The following is a 17761-nucleotide window of genomic DNA, read 5'->3' as shown; positions in this document are numbered from 1 at the left end:
CACAGCTCGCGTCTTAGAACACTCGTAGTATTGTAGTCGCTAAGACCACTTCTCTCCTTAGTTAATTAACATTTAATTAATTAGTGAAACATTTCCAATGAAGATGTCTTGGAAAGGAGATACCAGTTTAAATAACAATAATATTAAAATTAGTAAGTGTATTTTCTATTTTTGGTCGCCGTTTTGTTATTTTTACCTACGTGCATCATAAAACAAAATAAGATTAAAGTTATTCAAGTTAAAATTGATACAATTAAACAATTATAACTTGATGGGTTTCCCAATTCATTTAAGTAATTAATATTTAACATATGTACCGAATATTATTTTGCAAAACATATTGATCTATATTTCAAGTCATGCACATAAATAAAACTTACTCAATTTTGTTTTACCGGACATTGCAACAAGAGCAAAACATCATTGCGTAGGTCGGAGCTCTAAAAATGTTTACAAATATAATCGTACCTGATAAGTGCGTAAGAGTGAAACTCTTCGTCGACCCGCTACTAAAACCGTGTTGGAAACGCAACATTAAATTGTTCAGTTTTAAAACTATTGTATTTTGATTACAGTGTTGGAGACTGAACCGAAAGAGGTTGACGAGCAAAAAATGAACGACGATCCTTTAACGAAAGCCATCGGAGCTCTCGGGAAGTGGCAAATATGGATATGTTTCGTCGTATTCCTGGTGAAGTTCCCCGTGGCCTGGCATCAAATGAGCATAATATTCCTCGCTCCACCGATGAACTTTACCTGCGCGACCATCGAACCAGAAGACTTCGATAACGTGTGCTACTCCAACTGTACAGATTACGAATACGATCACTCAGTGTTCAAAGAAACGATCGTATCAGAATGGAATCTCGTATGTGACAGACAGTGGTTAAAGAATCTTACGCAGACAATCTTCATGCTGGGAATTCTCGTCGGAAACATGATGTTCGGCCATCTGTCTGACAGGTTCGTAAAAGAGCATAATGGCGTGTGAACTGTGTTATGTATCCACTTGCATTTTAACCAATCACTCTGGGAGAGCATCTTCAACAAATTGACACATCCTGCATTTAGAGCTGCGATGTAACAATAAATAACGCGACGGTTCCGGATGGTATTACTTTAGCGAATATCGCTTAAGAGGTCATCGAGCTGTTTGTGTAAATCGTAAATGCGCAAGATGCAAGTGAATGCATCCGTCGGTAGCACTAAATAATAATTTAAGATTCAGGTCTTGATAGAAACACTAATGCATTCTATTTTACATCCGCATTGCTTGAGATAGTCTGAAAAATCTCGATTCTCGTTAAAAAAATCCGTGGTTAAACCTGAAGCACCCTGTACTTAATTAATCTGTTTAGGAGATTGCTTAGCTTTCTCATAATAAAAATGTCCCTTTTGTTTTCCGAAAAACATATAAATTTACGTTTTAATGGAGTAATTAATTTGCAGTAATGAGGGACATCAGGCATTGTTGTTAAACATCATCGTTATTATGCGTGAGAAAGCGAGGCTGATGTCTTTGATCTTCACGATCTCATTAGAGACGTGTGGTCAATACCACGTTTACAGATAACCTCAGTACGGAAGCCTTGACCAAACTAGCTTCCTATATCTACTTATAATGTACTTAGTTTAGATATATAAACACTAGGTAAGTTAGTCACGTTTTTCCCTCATGAGCAACACTATGTTGCTTATGATCACCTACAGAACAAAACCACAAAAACGTGATGAATGAGACAATATCACACCTTTTCGTATAACATCAATCGCGCGTTGTAAATCTAGGAATCTTGTTTTTTTGTGGCCGTTTTTACTTCCTCGTACTGATGGATTATTTATTTCACTGCGCATAAAAATTTGAAATAATAATCTACACTTGCAAAAACTCCTTTTAATATCCTGTAGAGCTACTTTTTGCGGTTAATAGCTATTGCTCAAAACACGTGTTCAGGCATTTAATTAACAGAATTTTATATCATCAGGTACGGTCGTCGACTTCCTTTCCTGGCGGCTGTGTTCCTACAATTGATCTCAGGAGTAACGACAGCTTACTCAGTCAACTGGTATATGTTCACTACACTCCGGTTTCTGCTCGCTGTCGCCACTGGAGGCACCATGGTCACCAGCTTCGTCCTCACTATGGAACTGATCGGTGCCAAATACAGAGACACCGTTGGCATCATCTACCAAATACCGTTCAACTTGGGACATCTGACGCTACCTCTCTTCGGATATTACCTTCGTGACTGGAGTACGTTCCAACTGGCGATATCTCTACCCTCAGTTCTCTTCTTGAGCTACTATTTCTTGTTGCCTGAATCGCCAAGATGGCTTCTAACCGCCGGCAGAACTGAAGAGGCTGTAAAGATCATGGAAGTTGCCGCTAAAAGGTGAGTGACCTATGGCATAGATATTCCCAATAACTTTTTAACGACCGCTGTAATCAGGGCACGAGCGATAGCGAAATTCTAGCAAAAACGGTTATTAGGATCACGGGTACGTTAGAGGCCACGTACTTTAACTACCAGCTTATCGGAAGCAATTACATACGTTTGTCATTCTGACTATCTGAATACTATCTATTGCCGTGTATCCGCTGAAATCCAGATACGTACAGTTTATCTCCTCTTAAGTAGTATAAACCGCCATATCTTACGGATAATACGATTTTTAGAGTACAGTTTTAACTTTTTCGTTGAGAAAAAACCATGCAATTCATGTTTTTAGAAGAAAATACTAGATAGTTCAAAGTTTTATCGATCTTTATTCATCGGTAGAGATGTTTTTTTGTAGGCAGCTGACGTTCTAGTTAGACGATGGACTTTGATTGATTGCTTTCACAACAAATGAAACATCTGTTACTATACCTACGTAATACTACGTATTATTCATGAAACAATGAGGTCCGCTTCCGTTACAGTTATCATAACATTGTATATTGTATTATATGAATGCACCAGCGATGTACCCACTACATATTTAAATGCAGTTACTATGATATTTACTACTTGGTGAAAACAGCACTTACTATTAATTCGGCCCTCAATTGTTCCTATTCAACTGCAAATCATTAAATCAAAGGCTTACTGTACTGTTAGCAATTACTTTAAGCAATCAACTTGTCGATAAATATTTACGGTTTTCTGCAATTAAGAAACGTTACCGATATTTGTTAATAAAATCCTAATCCTTGTCTTACTACTACAGCTATATCAAAACCTTTTTTTTTTGTTATTTAGAAACGGTCTTCCTACGGAGAACATAGCTGCCTCGACACAAAAGATGGGTGTAGAAGTTAGCGGGAAACAAGACGAGCATGCCTCAGTCATTGCTCTGTTCCGTACTCCTAAACTGCGAGCAAGGACCATAGCTATCTGCTTCAATTGGTTTGTTTGCGGACTGTGCTTCTTCGGCGTGTCGCAGTACATCGGCCACGTCTCTGGAAATATATTCACTAACGTCGCTATTTCAGCAGCTATCCAGGTAATACATGAAAAAAACTGATATTATCAAGCCTTATAACCCTACCAATATTAAGGCTAATGAAGGAATTTCGGATATAATTAAAAATCTCTTTATAAATGACATCTGGACATCGTGTTCACATTATTTTACGTGATAACTTATCTTAAACATTGTAATATTTTACGGGAAAAGAATTTACAACAGTTATTACCACTCTTAACTGCACCCGATATCGTATCTCAGTCGTAGACAATATATAATGATAGGCAAAAATGTACGTCACACGTGTCATGTGTGTGTGTATGGCACACGCCGTACTCGTGTTTGTTTATTGCGAGTAAAATCTTTATCATTGTCTCGGCCTAATTATCCTCGGTATTAATCTTATTAGCAAAAGTTTAGTACGCAGCTTCTAGTAAGTGACTGCCGCCTGACCCCTACGGCTAATTATGATGATAGGGAGCAAAAGTTCAGACGGTCATGAGTCATTCTTATTTTTCTATTCGGGTTGCGACACATACTTATATGATTTTCTTTTGTTTCCAGGTACCTGGCACATTAGTGTCTATTTACGCAAACAGACTCCTTGGAAGGAAGATTACTTTGATCAGCTCCAACTGCGTAACCGGGCTTAGCTGCCTACTAATCATCTTTGTGCCTCAATCAGGCGCTGGCCATTTAACCCTCGGCTGTATCGGACTATGGGGAATGAGTATTTCCTTCGCCACTGTCTACTTATACGCAGGAGAATTATTCCCAACTGTAGTTAGAAATTCAGGAGTCGGACTTTCTTCTACAGTCGCTAGAATAGGATCAATGGTAGCTCCATTTGTAGCTACTTTAGCGCACACCAGTGCCTGGCTACCACCATTAGCCTTCGGAATAGTACCTTTAATAGGCGCTGCTCTTTGTATTATCTTACCCGATACCAGAGGAAAGAAACTCCCCGATACTCTCGAAGAAGGAGAAGCATAAATCTCTAGCCGTTCTGAGGCTTTACAAGTATTTCACAATTATATTAATTTGTATATGATGTCTGAGTGATCCAGTTGGACAGTGAATGTATCTGATTGTTTTAATTTAATACTAGCTTAAGATTATTAATTTTACATTCCACTACTAGCCATAAGGTTTTATAATTGTCAAGGAGATGAATGACGCAAGTAAAGAATAAAATAGAGTTAGACTGTACGATGTCTATTTTTATAGGCTGTGATGATAATAAATTGTACAATATATGACGGTTTGTTTTATTAACACATAGTGTACACATTACTGCACTGGTATGATGTCTTTCAAAACCTTTTGGTATGAAAATTGCATCGAATACGGAAAACTCTCAATGGTCTGTTAACCAACTTCGCAACGAAAACAATTTGCAATATAGAACATGAAATATGACGTTTTAAGAAAAACCGTCCATAACAACGGTCTGCGATTTGCAAATAATAGCATTTGTAAACAATACTGAATAAAAAATTACAACTTCTAATTTTTCATTTTATGCAACAGGTAGTTCAATTGTAAAGTCTAATATTTATTTTCTTAGATATCGTAAGACGGTAATCCCATAACGCGTATGGTACTGATTAATATTTCATGAAATCGTTGTTTCATTCACTACACACCACGCGAGCGACGCGTGAGTGTTCTTGCACTGTTGTTTAAAATAATATTCAAAAAGAGGTTTTTAAAACTTTTCTGTATCAGAATTACAATATCTTATCGTTTTGTGAATTTGCATAAGTAACCAATTATCGTCAACAAACGTGTTTTTCGACATTTTGATAAACATCTACAAATCAAAAGTATAAACAGAAATTAAGGTAAGTAATTTTAGTAGTAAACATTATGTTTAGTAAAAACAAACATACAAACATTGTTTTTATCCGGGAATCAATATAACAGTTTTTTTTTTCATTATACATATTACCATTAACTTGTTATAAGTTAACCTAAAACCTGTTTGTAAAAGTGGTTTTAAGATCAAAAGATTGTGTTGCGTAGTTTTAAAGCATAGGTATTACAAAATAGGTCCACTGAGTTATTATAATTTCGATCACACAGTTACTTAATAACAACACACATACCTATGATAGTACTTATGTAGGCAGTGAAATGTCTCAAACAGTGCATAAGTTAGGTTTAATAATGAGAACTGAGGGTATCTAAACATGTATATTTTATTTCAGAACAAAAAATGGATGAAGATCCTATAGAAACCGCAATTGGCCGTTTTGGAAAATACCAAACATGGATTTTGTTTTTGATCACCGTCGGGAGGTTCCCAACAGAATATCAACTGACTAATGTTGTGTTTATAATTCCAAGTGTCGAGTACAAATGTTTGGATAACAACGTAACTAATTACTGTCCTTGTGCTAACCCAGAATATGATACTAGTTCTGTAGTTAGTTCAGTAACAAGTGAATGGAACCTTATATGTGACAAAACGTCTCTGGCAAGTTTGGCGCAATCTATGTTTCATGTCGGAATATTAGCAGGCAGTTTACTTCTCGGTTATATTTCTGACAGGTAAGTTACAAGGTACGACGGTAATAAATAAGTTTTCTCTGTCAATTGTTATTGACTTTCCTCATTTATATCATAATTAATGCCATGAAAACAAAATTATATCAGTTTCACAAACTCTTGACCTACATAAACAACAAGATACGAATTCAGAAAATATCTCTACCTTCAAATGAGCAATCTAAAATTCTACAATAATAATTTTGTTGCAGATATGGCCGGAAAATTGTAGTGCTGATATCATTGTTTTTCGAAGTAGTATTTGTGGCTATTTCGGCAGCAGTACCAGTATTTTGGATGTTCATCGTTTTCCGATTTTTGATAGGAGTTATGGTGGGAGGGACTATGCTCTGTTGCTATGTATTGCTCATCGAACTGTGTGGAAAATCATTCAGGCCATACATTATTGGTCTTCAAGAGATACCATTTATTTTGGGCTACGTAACACTGCCCATCATAGCATATTTTGTGAGAGACTGGAGACCTTTGCAGCTAGCCACTTCGCTGCCCTGGATCATAGTAGCTGTATATTACTGGTTAATACCTGAGTCTCCGAGATGGCTTATAACGGTCGGAAAACGTAAAGAAGCTATTGAGCTGTTAACTTATATTGCTAAAATGTAAGTATGATTTTCAATGTGTGTTCAAATCTATGCTCTCTTAACGTTAACTTTCTGTCTGCGACAGTTGTGACCCACTGGTGGGTCTGTAATGAATTTGTCAAACTGAAAATATTCATTTAAAGCAAAGTATGAAACACTAAACAACGACAAACAATGACTTATACAATTTTTTCTTAACATTTCCATGTTTTTTTTCTTACAGAAACAGCCTCCCGACTGATAATATCGAAGCGATTGTTGCCAAAGTGGAAATAGCCACCAAAAATCAACAAGCGACCAGCACATACGCAGATTTATTTAAGACACCGAAGATACGGTTGTACACAATGATCACTGCATTCATTTGGATGTTTTGCTCTCACACGTTCTTCGGCCTCAATCAGTACATCGGACGACTGCAAGGAAATATTTATCTGAACGTGATGTTGTCTGCTGCCTGCCTCGCTCCGGGATTAATCATTGTCGTCATCGCTACCCTATATTTCAGAAGAAAAGTTACTGTAATGGGTAGTTTTATCACGGCAGCGGTATCATTATTTGTTTTTATTTTCATACCGAGTGATCTAAGAGCAGTCAGTTTGGCTTTTGCTATCATTGGTTTAATAGGAGCTTACACATCGTTTGTTCAAACATATTTGTTCACGTCTGAAGTGTTTCCAACTGTAATCAGAAATACTGCGATAGGTTTCGCTTCTATATTTGCAAGGTTCGGAGGATTTATCGCTCCATTTGTAGTGAATATTGGAATAGAATGGGCTTCAATTTTAATATTTAGTGGTATCGCGTTCGGTGCCGCTGTGCTTTGCTATTTTCTTCCCGAGACTAAGGACATAACTCTACCTAACACGATTGAACAAAGAGAGCGTGCAAAAGCGTAGCACTTATTTATACTTTAAGCAGGATTTAAAGGTATATTATGATACAGAACAAATTATATTCAAAATAATTTTCGAAATAAATTTTATTTTAAGAGTTTGTTTTTATATAGCTAACTCCTGCTCTACGAAGTAACGTCATAAGTACCTAGAAGAGAAGAATAAGTTGTCTTAGACTTCAAAACATACATGAAATACGCAATTTGCTGTGCTGGCTTTCGTATTATTTATATTAATGTGTAGAAATGTAATGGTCTGATTATAAAGACAAATATTTGTTTTGAAAGATCATTGTATGCTATTCTAGATAAATTTAAATGCTAAGACACTCAAAGCTTCTGATAAATTTTATGGTACCTACGGCAGTTTCACTCATCATTACTTGTCACAACAGAGACTTGTGACTGGTGTTTCCGAGAAAGGGATCCAATAAAACGTGAAAAATATTACAAATATTTTAATAATTACTTATATAGTGTTTTATTTGTAAAACATAGTGACGATGACATGATAATCAAAGAAAGCAAGTTTTAATACTTATATGACAGTGTAAAAATAAATAATTGTGGTGAGTAACACTGGTTAAAGTACACTTGTATCTTAATAAAATTTTATCTTATTAAATATACACAAATAACGTGCTCATTAAAAATATATACCTAACAAAAAATTAAATATTAATTTCAGCAAACAAGATGGATGAAGATCATTTGGAAACTGCTATTGGTCGTTTCGGGAAATATCAAGCGTTCGTTTATTTTCTAATAGCAATCGCACGCTTCCCAACAGAATATCAACTGAATAATGTCGTGTTTATTATACCAAAAGTAGAGTATAAATGCTTGGACAATAATCTGACGAATTATTGCCCTTGTGAGAACCCTCAATATGACACTAGTTCGGTAGTAAGTTCAGTAACAAGTGAATGGGATCTAATATGTGACAAAACATCATTGGCGAGTTTAGCACAATCCATTTTACACGTTGGAATATTAACTGGTAGTTTCCTTCTCGGCTATATGTCCGACAGGTAAGTTAAAAACAAACAATCTGCCTCAATGTATTAAAAGGATTCGTCTGACAACTTCGAAATTGGCAAAATCAGAACAGAATCGCTATCGAATAATAATAATTCCCTTAGGAATATTCTTAATTACTAGCATTATACCGTTTATAACTCAAAACTATTGCTAAAACAGACTAGCACTATATATTTTAAACCAGGTCTTAAGTGATAAGAATTGAAATCTCATCTACAGTCCAAGGCCGAAGTTATTTGATCGAATCGTTAATATACGAATGCTACATTTCTTTTTAAATATGAGATGATGTTATGTAGATACAATTTTTTTCAGATATGGCCGAAAAACTGTTGTATTAATGTCTCTTGTACTTGAAATTCTGTTTGTGGCGATATCGGCAGTAGTACCGGACTTCTGGATGTTTTTGGTGTGCCGATTCTTGATCGGTGTCATGGTGGGAGGCACCATGCTTTCTTGCTATGTACTATTTATTGAACTCTGCGGAAAGTCATTCAGACCATACTTCATTGGTCTGCAGGAACTACCATTTATTGTCAGTTACGTCACTCTCCCTATCATAGCATATTTTGTGAGAGACTGGAGACCGTTGCAGTTGATAACTTCCCTGCCGTGGAATGTAGTCATTGTCTATTACTGGTTAATACCTGAATCTCCCAGATGGCTCATTACTGTCGGTAAAAGAGAAGAAGCTATTAAAGTACTCAAGTATATCGCAAAAATGTAAGTTAATCAAATTGTTATTACTAACCCTTTTCCAAACCCAATTTCCAGTCACATTGTTTATAATGAATTTCTTTATATTTACAGAAACAATCGCCCGACAGAAAACATTGAGGCTATAATAAGCAAAGTGGAAATAGCAAACCAAAACCAACAAAAGACCAGCACATACGCAGATTTATTCAAGACGCCGAAGATACGGTTATACACAATGATCACCGCGTTCATTTGGATGTTTTGCTCTCACACATTCTTCGGTCTCAATCAGTACATTGGACGACTGCAAGGAAACATTTATCTGAACGTGATGCTATCAGCTAGTTTCTTTGTGCCAGCATTGATTTTAGTGATAATTTCCACAAAATACTGCAGAAGAAAGGTCTCTGCAATTTCATGTTTCATAACGGCAGGGGTATCATTACTTGTTTTTATTTTTGTTCCAAATGAGTTAAGAGCTGTTAGTCTAACATTTGCTATAATTGGATTCACAGCGGCCGGTGTTTCCTTCGTTCAAACTTATTTGTTCACGTCTGAAGTGTTTCCTACAGTGATCAGAAATACTGCCATAGGATTCGCTTCTATGTTCGCTAGATTTGGTGGATTCATCGCTCCTTTTGTGGTGAATATTGGAATAGAATGGGTTTCAATTTTAATATTTAGTGGAATTGCGTTTTGTGCTGCTGCACTTTGTTTATTTCTTCCTGAGACTAAAGACACAACTCTACCTAACACCATTGAACAAAGAGAGCGCGCGAAGGCGTAACAATACCATTAAATTTTCTGTTAAATAAGTAATCTCTACATTTTAAGATAGAAAGATAGACAAGTTAAATAAAATGAAAGTTTTTTTATTTATACCAGCTTTTTTGAGTCTTTGTGCGGGTCTTCGACTAGTGTGGTCAAAGAAAGGACCTATCCTCCCCAGCGTCCCCAGAGGAGACCCTTGCCCAGCAGTGGCGTAATAATGAGTAAAATTCTATTTATTATTTTCGTGTTAATATAAAATAGAAATAAAACAAATTATAACATTATATTAAACATGTATTCTTAACTATAACTATTATATTACAACGATATCTTTGGCAATATTGAGAATTCACAGATCTTTCAATTCGATCAATGTTCAACAAATCAATAAAATGTAATAATAAGCCACTATTATCTATATTTACTTTATATTATTACTTTATCTAGAAGTTTATATTGAATATTATGGAAACCTCCGAAATACCATGTAATAAAGACAAAAAGTAAACAATGGTATATAACCCAAAACTGGAACATAACACTGTTAATTAAAGAATATAGGAAGAATATGTCGATAACAGTCCAGAACAGGAACCCTATTTTTGCAAGCAGAAGTGGTCTGGGAGACCGATATGGAGGAGGTCTATTAGACTCCACGTCGTAGAAATTACCTGGAATGAAAAGTTTTAAACTATATTTACTGTAGTCAGTCTAGACTTAGCAGCATATGTTCTTTCTACCTATGCTGATTGCAGGCCATTATTACTAGCAAATACCGCATTTTAAAAAAATCTCATTAAATAAGAACACACTCCGATCTTCATGTGTGCTTATGTATGTTTGCACAGATAAGATTATGATAAATAGGTATTATGTAACGTAATGTAAGTAAATATGAAAGCAGCGCAGAAATTTAAATACGTAAATACCTTTTGAAGAAATATTTGCAAATTACAGATACACTGAATGTAAAATATGCGATAGCCGTAATATTTTGCCAATAAAAATATCTGGTGAAAAAATATTTGATCTGGTCTAATGTTCAATTATATTATTAGATAGTATAAAAAATTCTTATTTTCCACACAAACCTTCATTGTAAAATTTACGGAGACTATTTTCCTTTTCCTTCCAACGATCGTTTAGCCAAGACCTTAGAGCTGTATCTTCTTTTGGAAGCTTTGATATAGAGTATCTGAAATAAAACAAAAACAAATAAACTAAAATATTATTTCTTAAATCTAGATTATTTTCTATATTAGTATAGGGTTCTTTCATCTGTTTTAATAGGGTACTAACCTTTTACAATAAAAATACACATGCATAGGCTTCCGTCCTTTTAGTAGGTCTAATTCAGTTTGAGCGGGAGTGTCGTAGGCAATTGTGACGTCATATACTGATGCTAATCCAGAGTCGCGAAGACGTGAACACAGGGCCACCCAACCCGTTGTTCGCGGATGTAACACAAACTCATATTGCTGAAAACAAATAAATTGATTAAGTTTACAATATAACTGTGTTTTTTTAAGCCGTAGTATAATCATTATGCATATCCGAAAATCCAATAGCCCTTTTTTTACTTTCTTAGAGCACGGATGAAAACAATTCATCTTCAAAATGTACCACTTTCTAATATATAAATACTTAATCAAATGGATAGTGTTTTATCCTAGGAACTCAATTAATAAGAAAATACCTGTAAATTATTACTCAATGCAAACTTTTCACTGCGTCGACGATTATCATCACTTAAATCAGTTCCTTCAGGAAATAAAACTACTCTGTAGTCGTAATCAAGTTTTTGGTAATACTCTACAAATTGAGAGAGATTCACTTGATCCTCTCGCCAGTTCCTCTTCACATAGAGAAAAAAGTTCAGTTGCATTATCCATCCTGTAAAAAATATTTATTGTACTTTGTATACGCAGGTGTAGTGAATATTGTTTTATTGACGTCTTTCTTAAATTAAATACGATAGACATTTAACAAAACTTTTTAGGTTAAATATCGAGTTATCGAGTTAATTACGACTTCCTATGCTTAAATTTGACGGCTAAAAGATGCTATTGATTAACTCACCCATTCCAGGAATATTTTTAATTTCATCTTTTAAAACAAACTTAATTTTTGATTTGCCTCCAATATCCAGTGCACTGCTGTTATCGGCGGGTCTGTCTACCGGTTGTTTGCACGTGCATATATCACCGGCAGGGTTTTGTGTTGCGTGATACAATGCTATCCATACATAATTCCAGTCAACCCTTGTGCGATGGTTCATCACTATAATAGTCTTTTCATCAGCGTTCACATAATCGCCGAAATGATGTAATTCCGTATTGCAGCAACATTGAAACAACGCCTGAAACAACTCGTCCGTTAGTAAATTAACCTTTAATATACGAACACTTGCCACAATAATTGCAGATTCTCACCACAGGATACAGTTCCCATAACGCAAACAACGTATCAACAACTTTTCTGTATAATCTATGACTGAAAAACATCAGGTACATTACAGGACAGTAAAGAACAAAGAAGCCTGGAATAAAAATGAAAGAAAATGATAGGTTTTAAAAACAAAATATTGTGAACTGTATTGAAAGTAAGACGCACCGGAAAGTATGGTGTAATACCAAGCTGTGCAGAGCAGGAGACCTGCCGCCATGGCGCCGCGGCCCGAGGACTGCCACTGCCCGGCCGGGGAAGCCTCGCCAGTGTCGTGTCAACGTCGTTAGATTAGAACCCCTACGTGATCCACTAAGCCCTATTACGTGACACCTTCGCTTGCAACTGTATCCTAAGTACTATTATGAAACCCGATTGTGCCAGTATTTTAAAAAAATCCTTGTTCATTATTTATCCAAGTATAGCTACTTCTGAACGCCTAACGTCAGTAGTAAGCAGATAATTATTCAAATTTGCCTGCCTTACACTCTTAGACTTTAATTCCGTCGCAAAGACTTTAGTGTTTTATTAAAACGAAAATATCCCGGCATTATTAATGTATTAAAGAGTTATGTGTCTAAATAAAATAAAGAATAAATTGTTTTTCGTTCTTGACATTAACGCATAAAAATAACTAATCCTGCGAAGACACAGGGTCCTGTTGTCTCCGTTCAGTCGCCTTTGGTAGCCGTCGTCGTTTTCTTAACATATCTTCGCCTTCTTCTATAGTCATCAACAGTTCACAGTCCTTAGTTTCTGGCAGTAGTATACATAACAATGCAGCTGCTATGGGAAATATAGCAAAGGCAACAGGAGCACACCACTGGCCATACTTCCTAAGGTCCGCAATAAACGGTGCCAGCATGGCTCCCAGACGCGCCATCATGGAGCAGATTCCTAATGCAGCATTCCGGACGACCGTAGGAAACATTTCCGAACAATACAGATACACCACAATGAATACTATGTAGCAACACATCACTCCGACGCAACCGAGAACCACGGACGCTTTGCCTTCAGGGACAAGAGCCACGATCAATATACAGCAACTGGATATAATATTTAGAACTATCACATCAGTTTTTCTGTTGGTAAATATGATAAGTGGTAAAGCAATAAGGCACCCACAGAGACACACTCCGCCGCTACTCACTACATTGATGTACACATCCCCAGTTAAATGGCTGATATAGTACGCCATGCCATAGAAGCAGTAGCTACAGGCGAGCCAAACAAACGACATCACTAAGATGTTTCTTCTTAAATTTGGCGTCCGAAACAAATTCAATACAGTACTCCTTCGTTTCACTATCCTGTGCTCAAATTGATAGAGCTCTATTTTGTTTCTTATATCCTGCACGGGCAACTTGTTACTGGAAATAATCAAATCTAAATTAGAATACATAATCAAGCTCGTCACTAATTTTAAGCAGATTTCTAGTGGATCAAGTCATAATAATAAAGTAGTTCATACATTTTTGCAACTTGTTCAATTAGGATGACAGCTTCTTCTGTTTTATTCATAGCTAATAACCATCTGGGTGTTTCTGGTAGCACGCAAATGTAGACTAATAAAACAACGTTGATGAGCGATATGCTTAGTTGAAAATATGTGTAATCCCTGATATAATAACCGAACGCCGCTAACATAACATGGCCCGCGGTGAACGGTATATGAAATAGTGTGGTCACCACATCTCTCTTCTGGCTGCCAACAAATTCCATGACAATCACAAACGTGATGACCATTATACCTCCAACAGAGAAACCGAGTATCATTCTGACAATAGTAAAGCTCCAGTAATCTGGGAGAAAAGAGGCCATTACACCAGTTATTATCTCTGTTACAACGGATATAATTAACGTCGGTCTCCTTCCGTACCTGGTGATCATAAAGAAAATATACTGTTGTGATATAAAAAAGTAAATTGAAATGATAAAATAAATGAAAAACACGTACTTATCTGACGCCATCCCAAATAGTAAACTTCCAGCAAGAACACCAAATTGGAATATAGTTTGGTTTAAATCTTTCAGCCATGATTTTTTGCATATCAGATTCCATTCGGTAACAATTGTCTTTTTAAAAACCGATGTATTATAAACAGGGTTATCACAGCAAGTGACGTTGACACCTGGGCAACGATAGTGTGCTGGTGGCGCTAAGAATATGATAGCCATTTGATGAAAAGCGATCCCAAATCGGCTTATGAACACTATAAAACATAGCCCAAAGTGATATAGCCCGAACTCGCCCATTAATTCGTTAATTAGCACCATCACTAAAGGCTTCTAGCCTTTGCCGATATTATACAAGAAATCACATATCCAAAATGGAGAACCATAAAACATTATAATATACGGAGTTGAAATAAAGGATGTCATAAAAAGATAAAATTTGTAAACATATCATTCGTGGCTACGCTCTCGTTAAATCGGGCAGGTCACGATGGCCGTCTCACATACATATCTTTTGCAAACTAAAGCGTTTACCGCACTAAAATCGAAGTCTTAAAATACCTACCAGACACGTATTTTACTTTAATACATAACAAGAAAGATACTTTCTCTGTGACTAACTTCTAAGTTTACTTTTTACTGAGAGTAGATTAGTGAGGTATTCTTTATAAAGAATATGCAACAGCACCGAATTTAACTCAGGATATGACGATATATTTTCTTTAAGTACTTAATATATTATTAGTATGCTTCTGATAAACCGTGCACCACCATGCATGTCGTGAAACTGACGGTAAAACTATGCGTCTACGCAACCGGGGTCTACGGCGCGTAGCCTTACACCGTAGGTACACTACGACTCTAGTAACCGAATTTACATTTTTTAATTTTTTGTGATGCGAATGTAGGCTGTTTAGTTGTAATGAACTAAAGTATAACTTTGCCATAGGTATCTATTAAATAAAACAAATGTATGTTTAATTGAATATTTTTTCTAAGATATATTTCTAAAGGCATAAGATAAGTCAATTTACATTCTTAGAGTTATTTTTTCTTATTTTTATGTCTGTATGCTGATAATATCCTTGCAGCAACGCTATGTTACAACTCGGTTAGATTGAATGTTAATAGAACAACACGAAACGTGGCATCAGTCTTATAAGTGTATTTAAGCATAATGTAATTAAAACCGCGTTGTCGTTATTTAATGTTTCGATGCCTTTTTCCAAAATTTTCAGCTTCTTCTATTGTAGTCATCATTTCACAACCTTTAGTTTCAGGTAAGATTAATGTTACAAAAATAGCTATTGTTGGAGCTAATGCAAACAATACCGGTGGGAGCCATTTTGCTTCGTATTTCAACTCAACTACAAATGGAGCAATCATAGACCCGACACGCGCTATCATTGACGAAAATCCGATAGCTGCATTGCGAACCACTGTTGGAAATAACTCCGAACAGTGCAAATATACTACGATGAACGTATTAAAAGCCGCTATATCACCAATAGAAGCGAAAATTACAGACACGAAACTCTCCGGTGTAAATGCTAATATTAACAAACACACAGCACATACACAAGCGAACATTATCAATATACTTCTTCTACGCATAGCTCCTACCAGCGGTATGCATAATATTGATCCTGATAGAGTGAGTGCGGCATTAATGGACACGTTTACGAAAATATTGCCACTTATTTCGCCTATGTACTGCGATATACCGTAAAAACAGTAACTGCACGCAAACCAAGTGTACGCCATAGCCAGAATATTTCTTCTCAAATTTGGATTCTTGAAGATATCCCACAGAGTTCCTCTTTTTAAGTTTTGTTTTCCCAGAGACGTTTGATAACTTGTTATATTTACTCGGACAGTGTCTGTTGAAAGTTTGTTTCTGAAACAATAGAGTCGTTTAATTACAATATAACTTAATATATCTAAGTACTATTATTTTACTCATTTACTTTATTTAATGTTGCGAATTATAAAAACTTGTAAGGCGTGGGTGAATGTATGTGTATTACCTCAATAAAATATAAATAACTACCCAAAAAACGTACATTTTAGCGATGCGCTCTGCAAGTTTTATTGCCTCCTCTGTGCGTCCCATTGCCACTAACCATCTCGGTGTTTCAGGTAGTAAGTAGATATATGATAACAATATTATACCAGGTATAGATATTGCAAGTTGGAAATCTGAGTAATCTCGTAAAAAGTAGGCAAAAGCTGGCAGTATTAAGTGACCAACATTAAATGGTATTTGATAAATAGCAGCCAGCATGGGTCGATATTTTGTGCCTACAAATTCCATAACCACCACAAATCCAACAACCATGGAGCCGCCAACAGATACACCAACAAAGAATCGGAAAAAGCTAAATGCCCAGAATGATATCATGTAAGCGCTTGTTATTCCTGCTGTTATTTGTAGGATTATTGATGCTATAAAAGTAGGTCTTCTCCCGTACCTATAAATAAATTTATTATGAATGCAGGGATCAAATGTATATCATTATTAAAATCAATATTCTAGCCTATTATCTCGTAACATTAAAATGAAATAACCTGTCTGAGGCCATTCCAAGCAGAATACTGCCAGTCAGTGTACCAAACTGAAATAGCATCTGTGTTATTCCTCTCAGCCATTTCCTATCACATATCAAGTTCCATTCCATTACGATTGTTCTAGTAAATATTGATTTATCATAAACCGGGTGTGAGCAAGGGCATTTATCCCTTACATCATCACATGTATAGATGGGATGTGGGGATAGAAATATAATGGCCATTTGATGCCACGCAATAGGAAATTTTGAGAGGAACACTAAAAAGCATATCCATAAATGATAGAGTTTAAATCCTCCGATTGATTTTTCTATTAAGTCTGTATTTTCAGTAGAAACAGTAGCAGCAGTAGCTCCTGGAAACATTTTAAGGTTTAACGTAATCACGAGATAAACTATATTATCGTTTCCTGGATTAAGGCGCAAGGCAACGCAGTACCTATTTACTTGCATGTCACCTACAAAGATTTAGACCCTAAATCAGCATAAATAATAAACTCAATCCTACCTGTGCCTGTGAAATATCTGATTACAAACATGTTAACGTATCTAAATTCATTCAAGTAATAATAATAGTGAAATGAATAACATGATTCTCATAATACCAAGGCCTTGGAACTTTCAAACGTGTGATCAACTAGGTATATATTTATCACAAAATTTATATTTAAAGATACAATAAATCATCATCGTAGTAATTAAGGATTTGAAACGGGCATGTATCTAAATCACAGAGTACTTTGTGTCGACGTCAAGAAAATCTGTCAGAAATTATAGTGAAC

The 17761-nt window shown here is 35.8% G+C and overlaps 6 protein-coding genes across 6 annotated transcripts; 3 read left to right on the top strand and 3 right to left on the bottom strand.

The window, feature by feature from the left end:
* LOC142976065 (organic cation transporter protein-like) lies at positions 1-4703 on the top strand. Its single transcript, XM_076119273.1, has 5 exons — positions 1-152; positions 576-963; positions 1986-2393; positions 3243-3486; positions 4015-4703. Exons 1-5 carry the CDS (start codon positions 98-100, stop codon positions 4441-4443), a joined length of 1524 nt encoding a protein of 507 aa, XP_075975388.1. The 5' UTR covers positions 1-97; the 3' UTR covers positions 4444-4703.
* A 374-nt stretch (positions 4704-5077) lies between these two features.
* On the top strand, positions 5078-7595 carry LOC142975964 (organic cation transporter protein-like). The gene is made up of 4 exons (XM_076119127.1): positions 5078-5294; positions 5661-6003; positions 6213-6620; positions 6826-7595. The coding sequence occupies exons 2-4, from the start codon at positions 5669-5671 to the stop codon at positions 7499-7501; spliced, it is 1419 nt and encodes a 472-aa protein (XP_075975242.1). The 5' UTR covers positions 5078-5294; positions 5661-5668; the 3' UTR covers positions 7502-7595.
* Positions 7596-7927: 332 nt separating this feature from the next.
* On the top strand, positions 7928-10390 carry LOC142975965 (organic cation transporter protein-like). Its single transcript, XM_076119129.1, has 4 exons — positions 7928-8066; positions 8186-8528; positions 8854-9261; positions 9349-10390. The coding sequence occupies exons 2-4, from the start codon at positions 8194-8196 to the stop codon at positions 10022-10024; spliced, it is 1419 nt and encodes a 472-aa protein (XP_075975244.1). The 5' UTR covers positions 7928-8066; positions 8186-8193; the 3' UTR covers positions 10025-10390.
* LOC142975966 (lysocardiolipin acyltransferase 1-like) lies at positions 10282-12738 on the bottom strand. The gene is made up of 7 exons (XM_076119130.1): positions 12622-12738; positions 12441-12547; positions 12088-12367; positions 11705-11901; positions 11308-11486; positions 11100-11203; positions 10282-10679 (listed from the first exon to the last, which is right to left on the bottom strand). Exons 1-7 carry the CDS (start codon positions 12671-12673, stop codon positions 10435-10437), a joined length of 1164 nt encoding a protein of 387 aa, XP_075975245.1. The 5' UTR covers positions 12674-12738; the 3' UTR covers positions 10282-10434.
* Positions 12739-12995: 257 nt separating this feature from the next.
* Positions 12996-14887, bottom strand: LOC142975963 (organic cation transporter protein-like). The gene is made up of 3 exons (XM_076119126.1): positions 14414-14887; positions 13928-14335; positions 12996-13826 (listed from the first exon to the last, which is right to left on the bottom strand). Exons 1-3 carry the CDS (start codon positions 14731-14733, stop codon positions 13088-13090), a joined length of 1467 nt encoding a protein of 488 aa, XP_075975241.1. The 5' UTR covers positions 14734-14887; the 3' UTR covers positions 12996-13087.
* Positions 14888-15612: 725 nt separating this feature from the next.
* On the bottom strand, positions 15613-17345 carry LOC142976285 (organic cation transporter protein-like). The gene is made up of 3 exons (XM_076119573.1): positions 16981-17345; positions 16476-16883; positions 15613-16309 (listed from the first exon to the last, which is right to left on the bottom strand). Exons 1-3 carry the CDS (start codon positions 17343-17345, stop codon positions 15613-15615), a joined length of 1470 nt encoding a protein of 489 aa, XP_075975688.1.
* Between the last annotated feature and the right edge of the window lie 416 nt (positions 17346-17761).

This window comes from Anticarsia gemmatalis, chromosome 10 (genome assembly GCF_050436995.1).
Source record: "Anticarsia gemmatalis isolate Benzon Research Colony breed Stoneville strain chromosome 10, ilAntGemm2 primary, whole genome shotgun sequence".
Taxonomy (NCBI): domain Eukaryota; kingdom Metazoa; phylum Arthropoda; class Insecta; order Lepidoptera; family Erebidae; genus Anticarsia; species Anticarsia gemmatalis.
The sequence above is the reverse complement of the archived record's forward strand: the minus strand, read 5'-3'. Positions and strand labels throughout refer to the sequence as shown.

What these genes read in the sequence shown, in the direction of transcription:
- LOC142976065 (XM_076119273.1), top strand. Translation starts at nt 98, where the DNA reads ATGAAGATGTCTTGGAAAGGAGATACCAGTTTAAATAACAATAATATT. An exon ending in TTCGGCCATCTGTCTGACAG is followed by an intron (nt 964 to 1,985) that starts GTTCGTAAAAGA and finishes TTATATCATCAG; the next exon opens with GTACGGTCGTCGACTTCCTT. An exon ending in CTATTTCAGCAGCTATCCAG is followed by an intron (nt 3,487 to 4,014) that starts GTAATACATGAA and finishes TTTTGTTTCCAG; the next exon opens with GTACCTGGCACATTAGTGTC.
- LOC142975964 (XM_076119127.1), top strand. Translation starts at nt 5,669, where the DNA reads ATGGATGAAGATCCTATAGAAACCGCAATTGGCCGTTTTGGAAAATAC. An exon ending in CTCGGTTATATTTCTGACAG is followed by an intron (nt 6,004 to 6,212) that starts GTAAGTTACAAG and finishes ATTTTGTTGCAG; the next exon opens with ATATGGCCGGAAAATTGTAG. An exon ending in TTAACTTATATTGCTAAAAT is followed by an intron (nt 6,621 to 6,825) that starts GTAAGTATGATT and finishes TTTTTCTTACAG; the next exon opens with AAACAGCCTCCCGACTGATA.
- LOC142975965 (XM_076119129.1), top strand. Translation starts at nt 8,194, where the DNA reads ATGGATGAAGATCATTTGGAAACTGCTATTGGTCGTTTCGGGAAATAT. An exon ending in CTCGGCTATATGTCCGACAG is followed by an intron (nt 8,529 to 8,853) that starts GTAAGTTAAAAA and finishes AATTTTTTTCAG; the next exon opens with ATATGGCCGAAAAACTGTTG. An exon ending in CTCAAGTATATCGCAAAAAT is followed by an intron (nt 9,262 to 9,348) that starts GTAAGTTAATCA and finishes TTATATTTACAG; the next exon opens with AAACAATCGCCCGACAGAAA.
- LOC142975966 (XM_076119130.1), bottom strand. Translation starts at nt 12,673, where the DNA reads ATGGCGGCAGGTCTCCTGCTCTGCACAGCTTGGTATTACACCATACTT. An exon ending in TATGGGAACTGTATCCTGTG is followed by an intron (nt 12,368 to 12,440) that starts GTGAGAATCTGC and finishes GAGTTGTTTCAG; the next exon opens with GCGTTGTTTCAATGTTGCTG. An exon ending in CCGTAAATTTTACAATGAAG is followed by an intron (nt 10,680 to 11,099) that starts GTTTGTGTGGAA and finishes TTTTCATTCCAG; the next exon opens with GTAATTTCTACGACGTGGAG.
- LOC142975963 (XM_076119126.1), bottom strand. Translation starts at nt 14,733, where the DNA reads ATGGTGCTAATTAACGAATTAATGGGCGAGTTCGGGCTATATCACTTT. An exon ending in TTTGGGATGGCGTCAGATAA is followed by an intron (nt 14,336 to 14,413) that starts GTACGTGTTTTT and finishes TATGATCACCAG; the next exon opens with GTACGGAAGGAGACCGACGT. An exon ending in ATTGAACAAGTTGCAAAAAT is followed by an intron (nt 13,827 to 13,927) that starts GTATGAACTACT and finishes GATTATTTCCAG; the next exon opens with TAACAAGTTGCCCGTGCAGG.
- LOC142976285 (XM_076119573.1), bottom strand. Translation starts at nt 17,345, where the DNA reads ATGTTTCCAGGAGCTACTGCTGCTACTGTTTCTACTGAAAATACAGAC. An exon ending in CTTGGAATGGCCTCAGACAG is followed by an intron (nt 16,884 to 16,980) that starts GTTATTTCATTT and finishes ATTTATTTATAG; the next exon opens with GTACGGGAGAAGACCTACTT. An exon ending in GCAGAGCGCATCGCTAAAAT is followed by an intron (nt 16,310 to 16,475) that starts GTACGTTTTTTG and finishes CTATTGTTTCAG; the next exon opens with AAACAAACTTTCAACAGACA.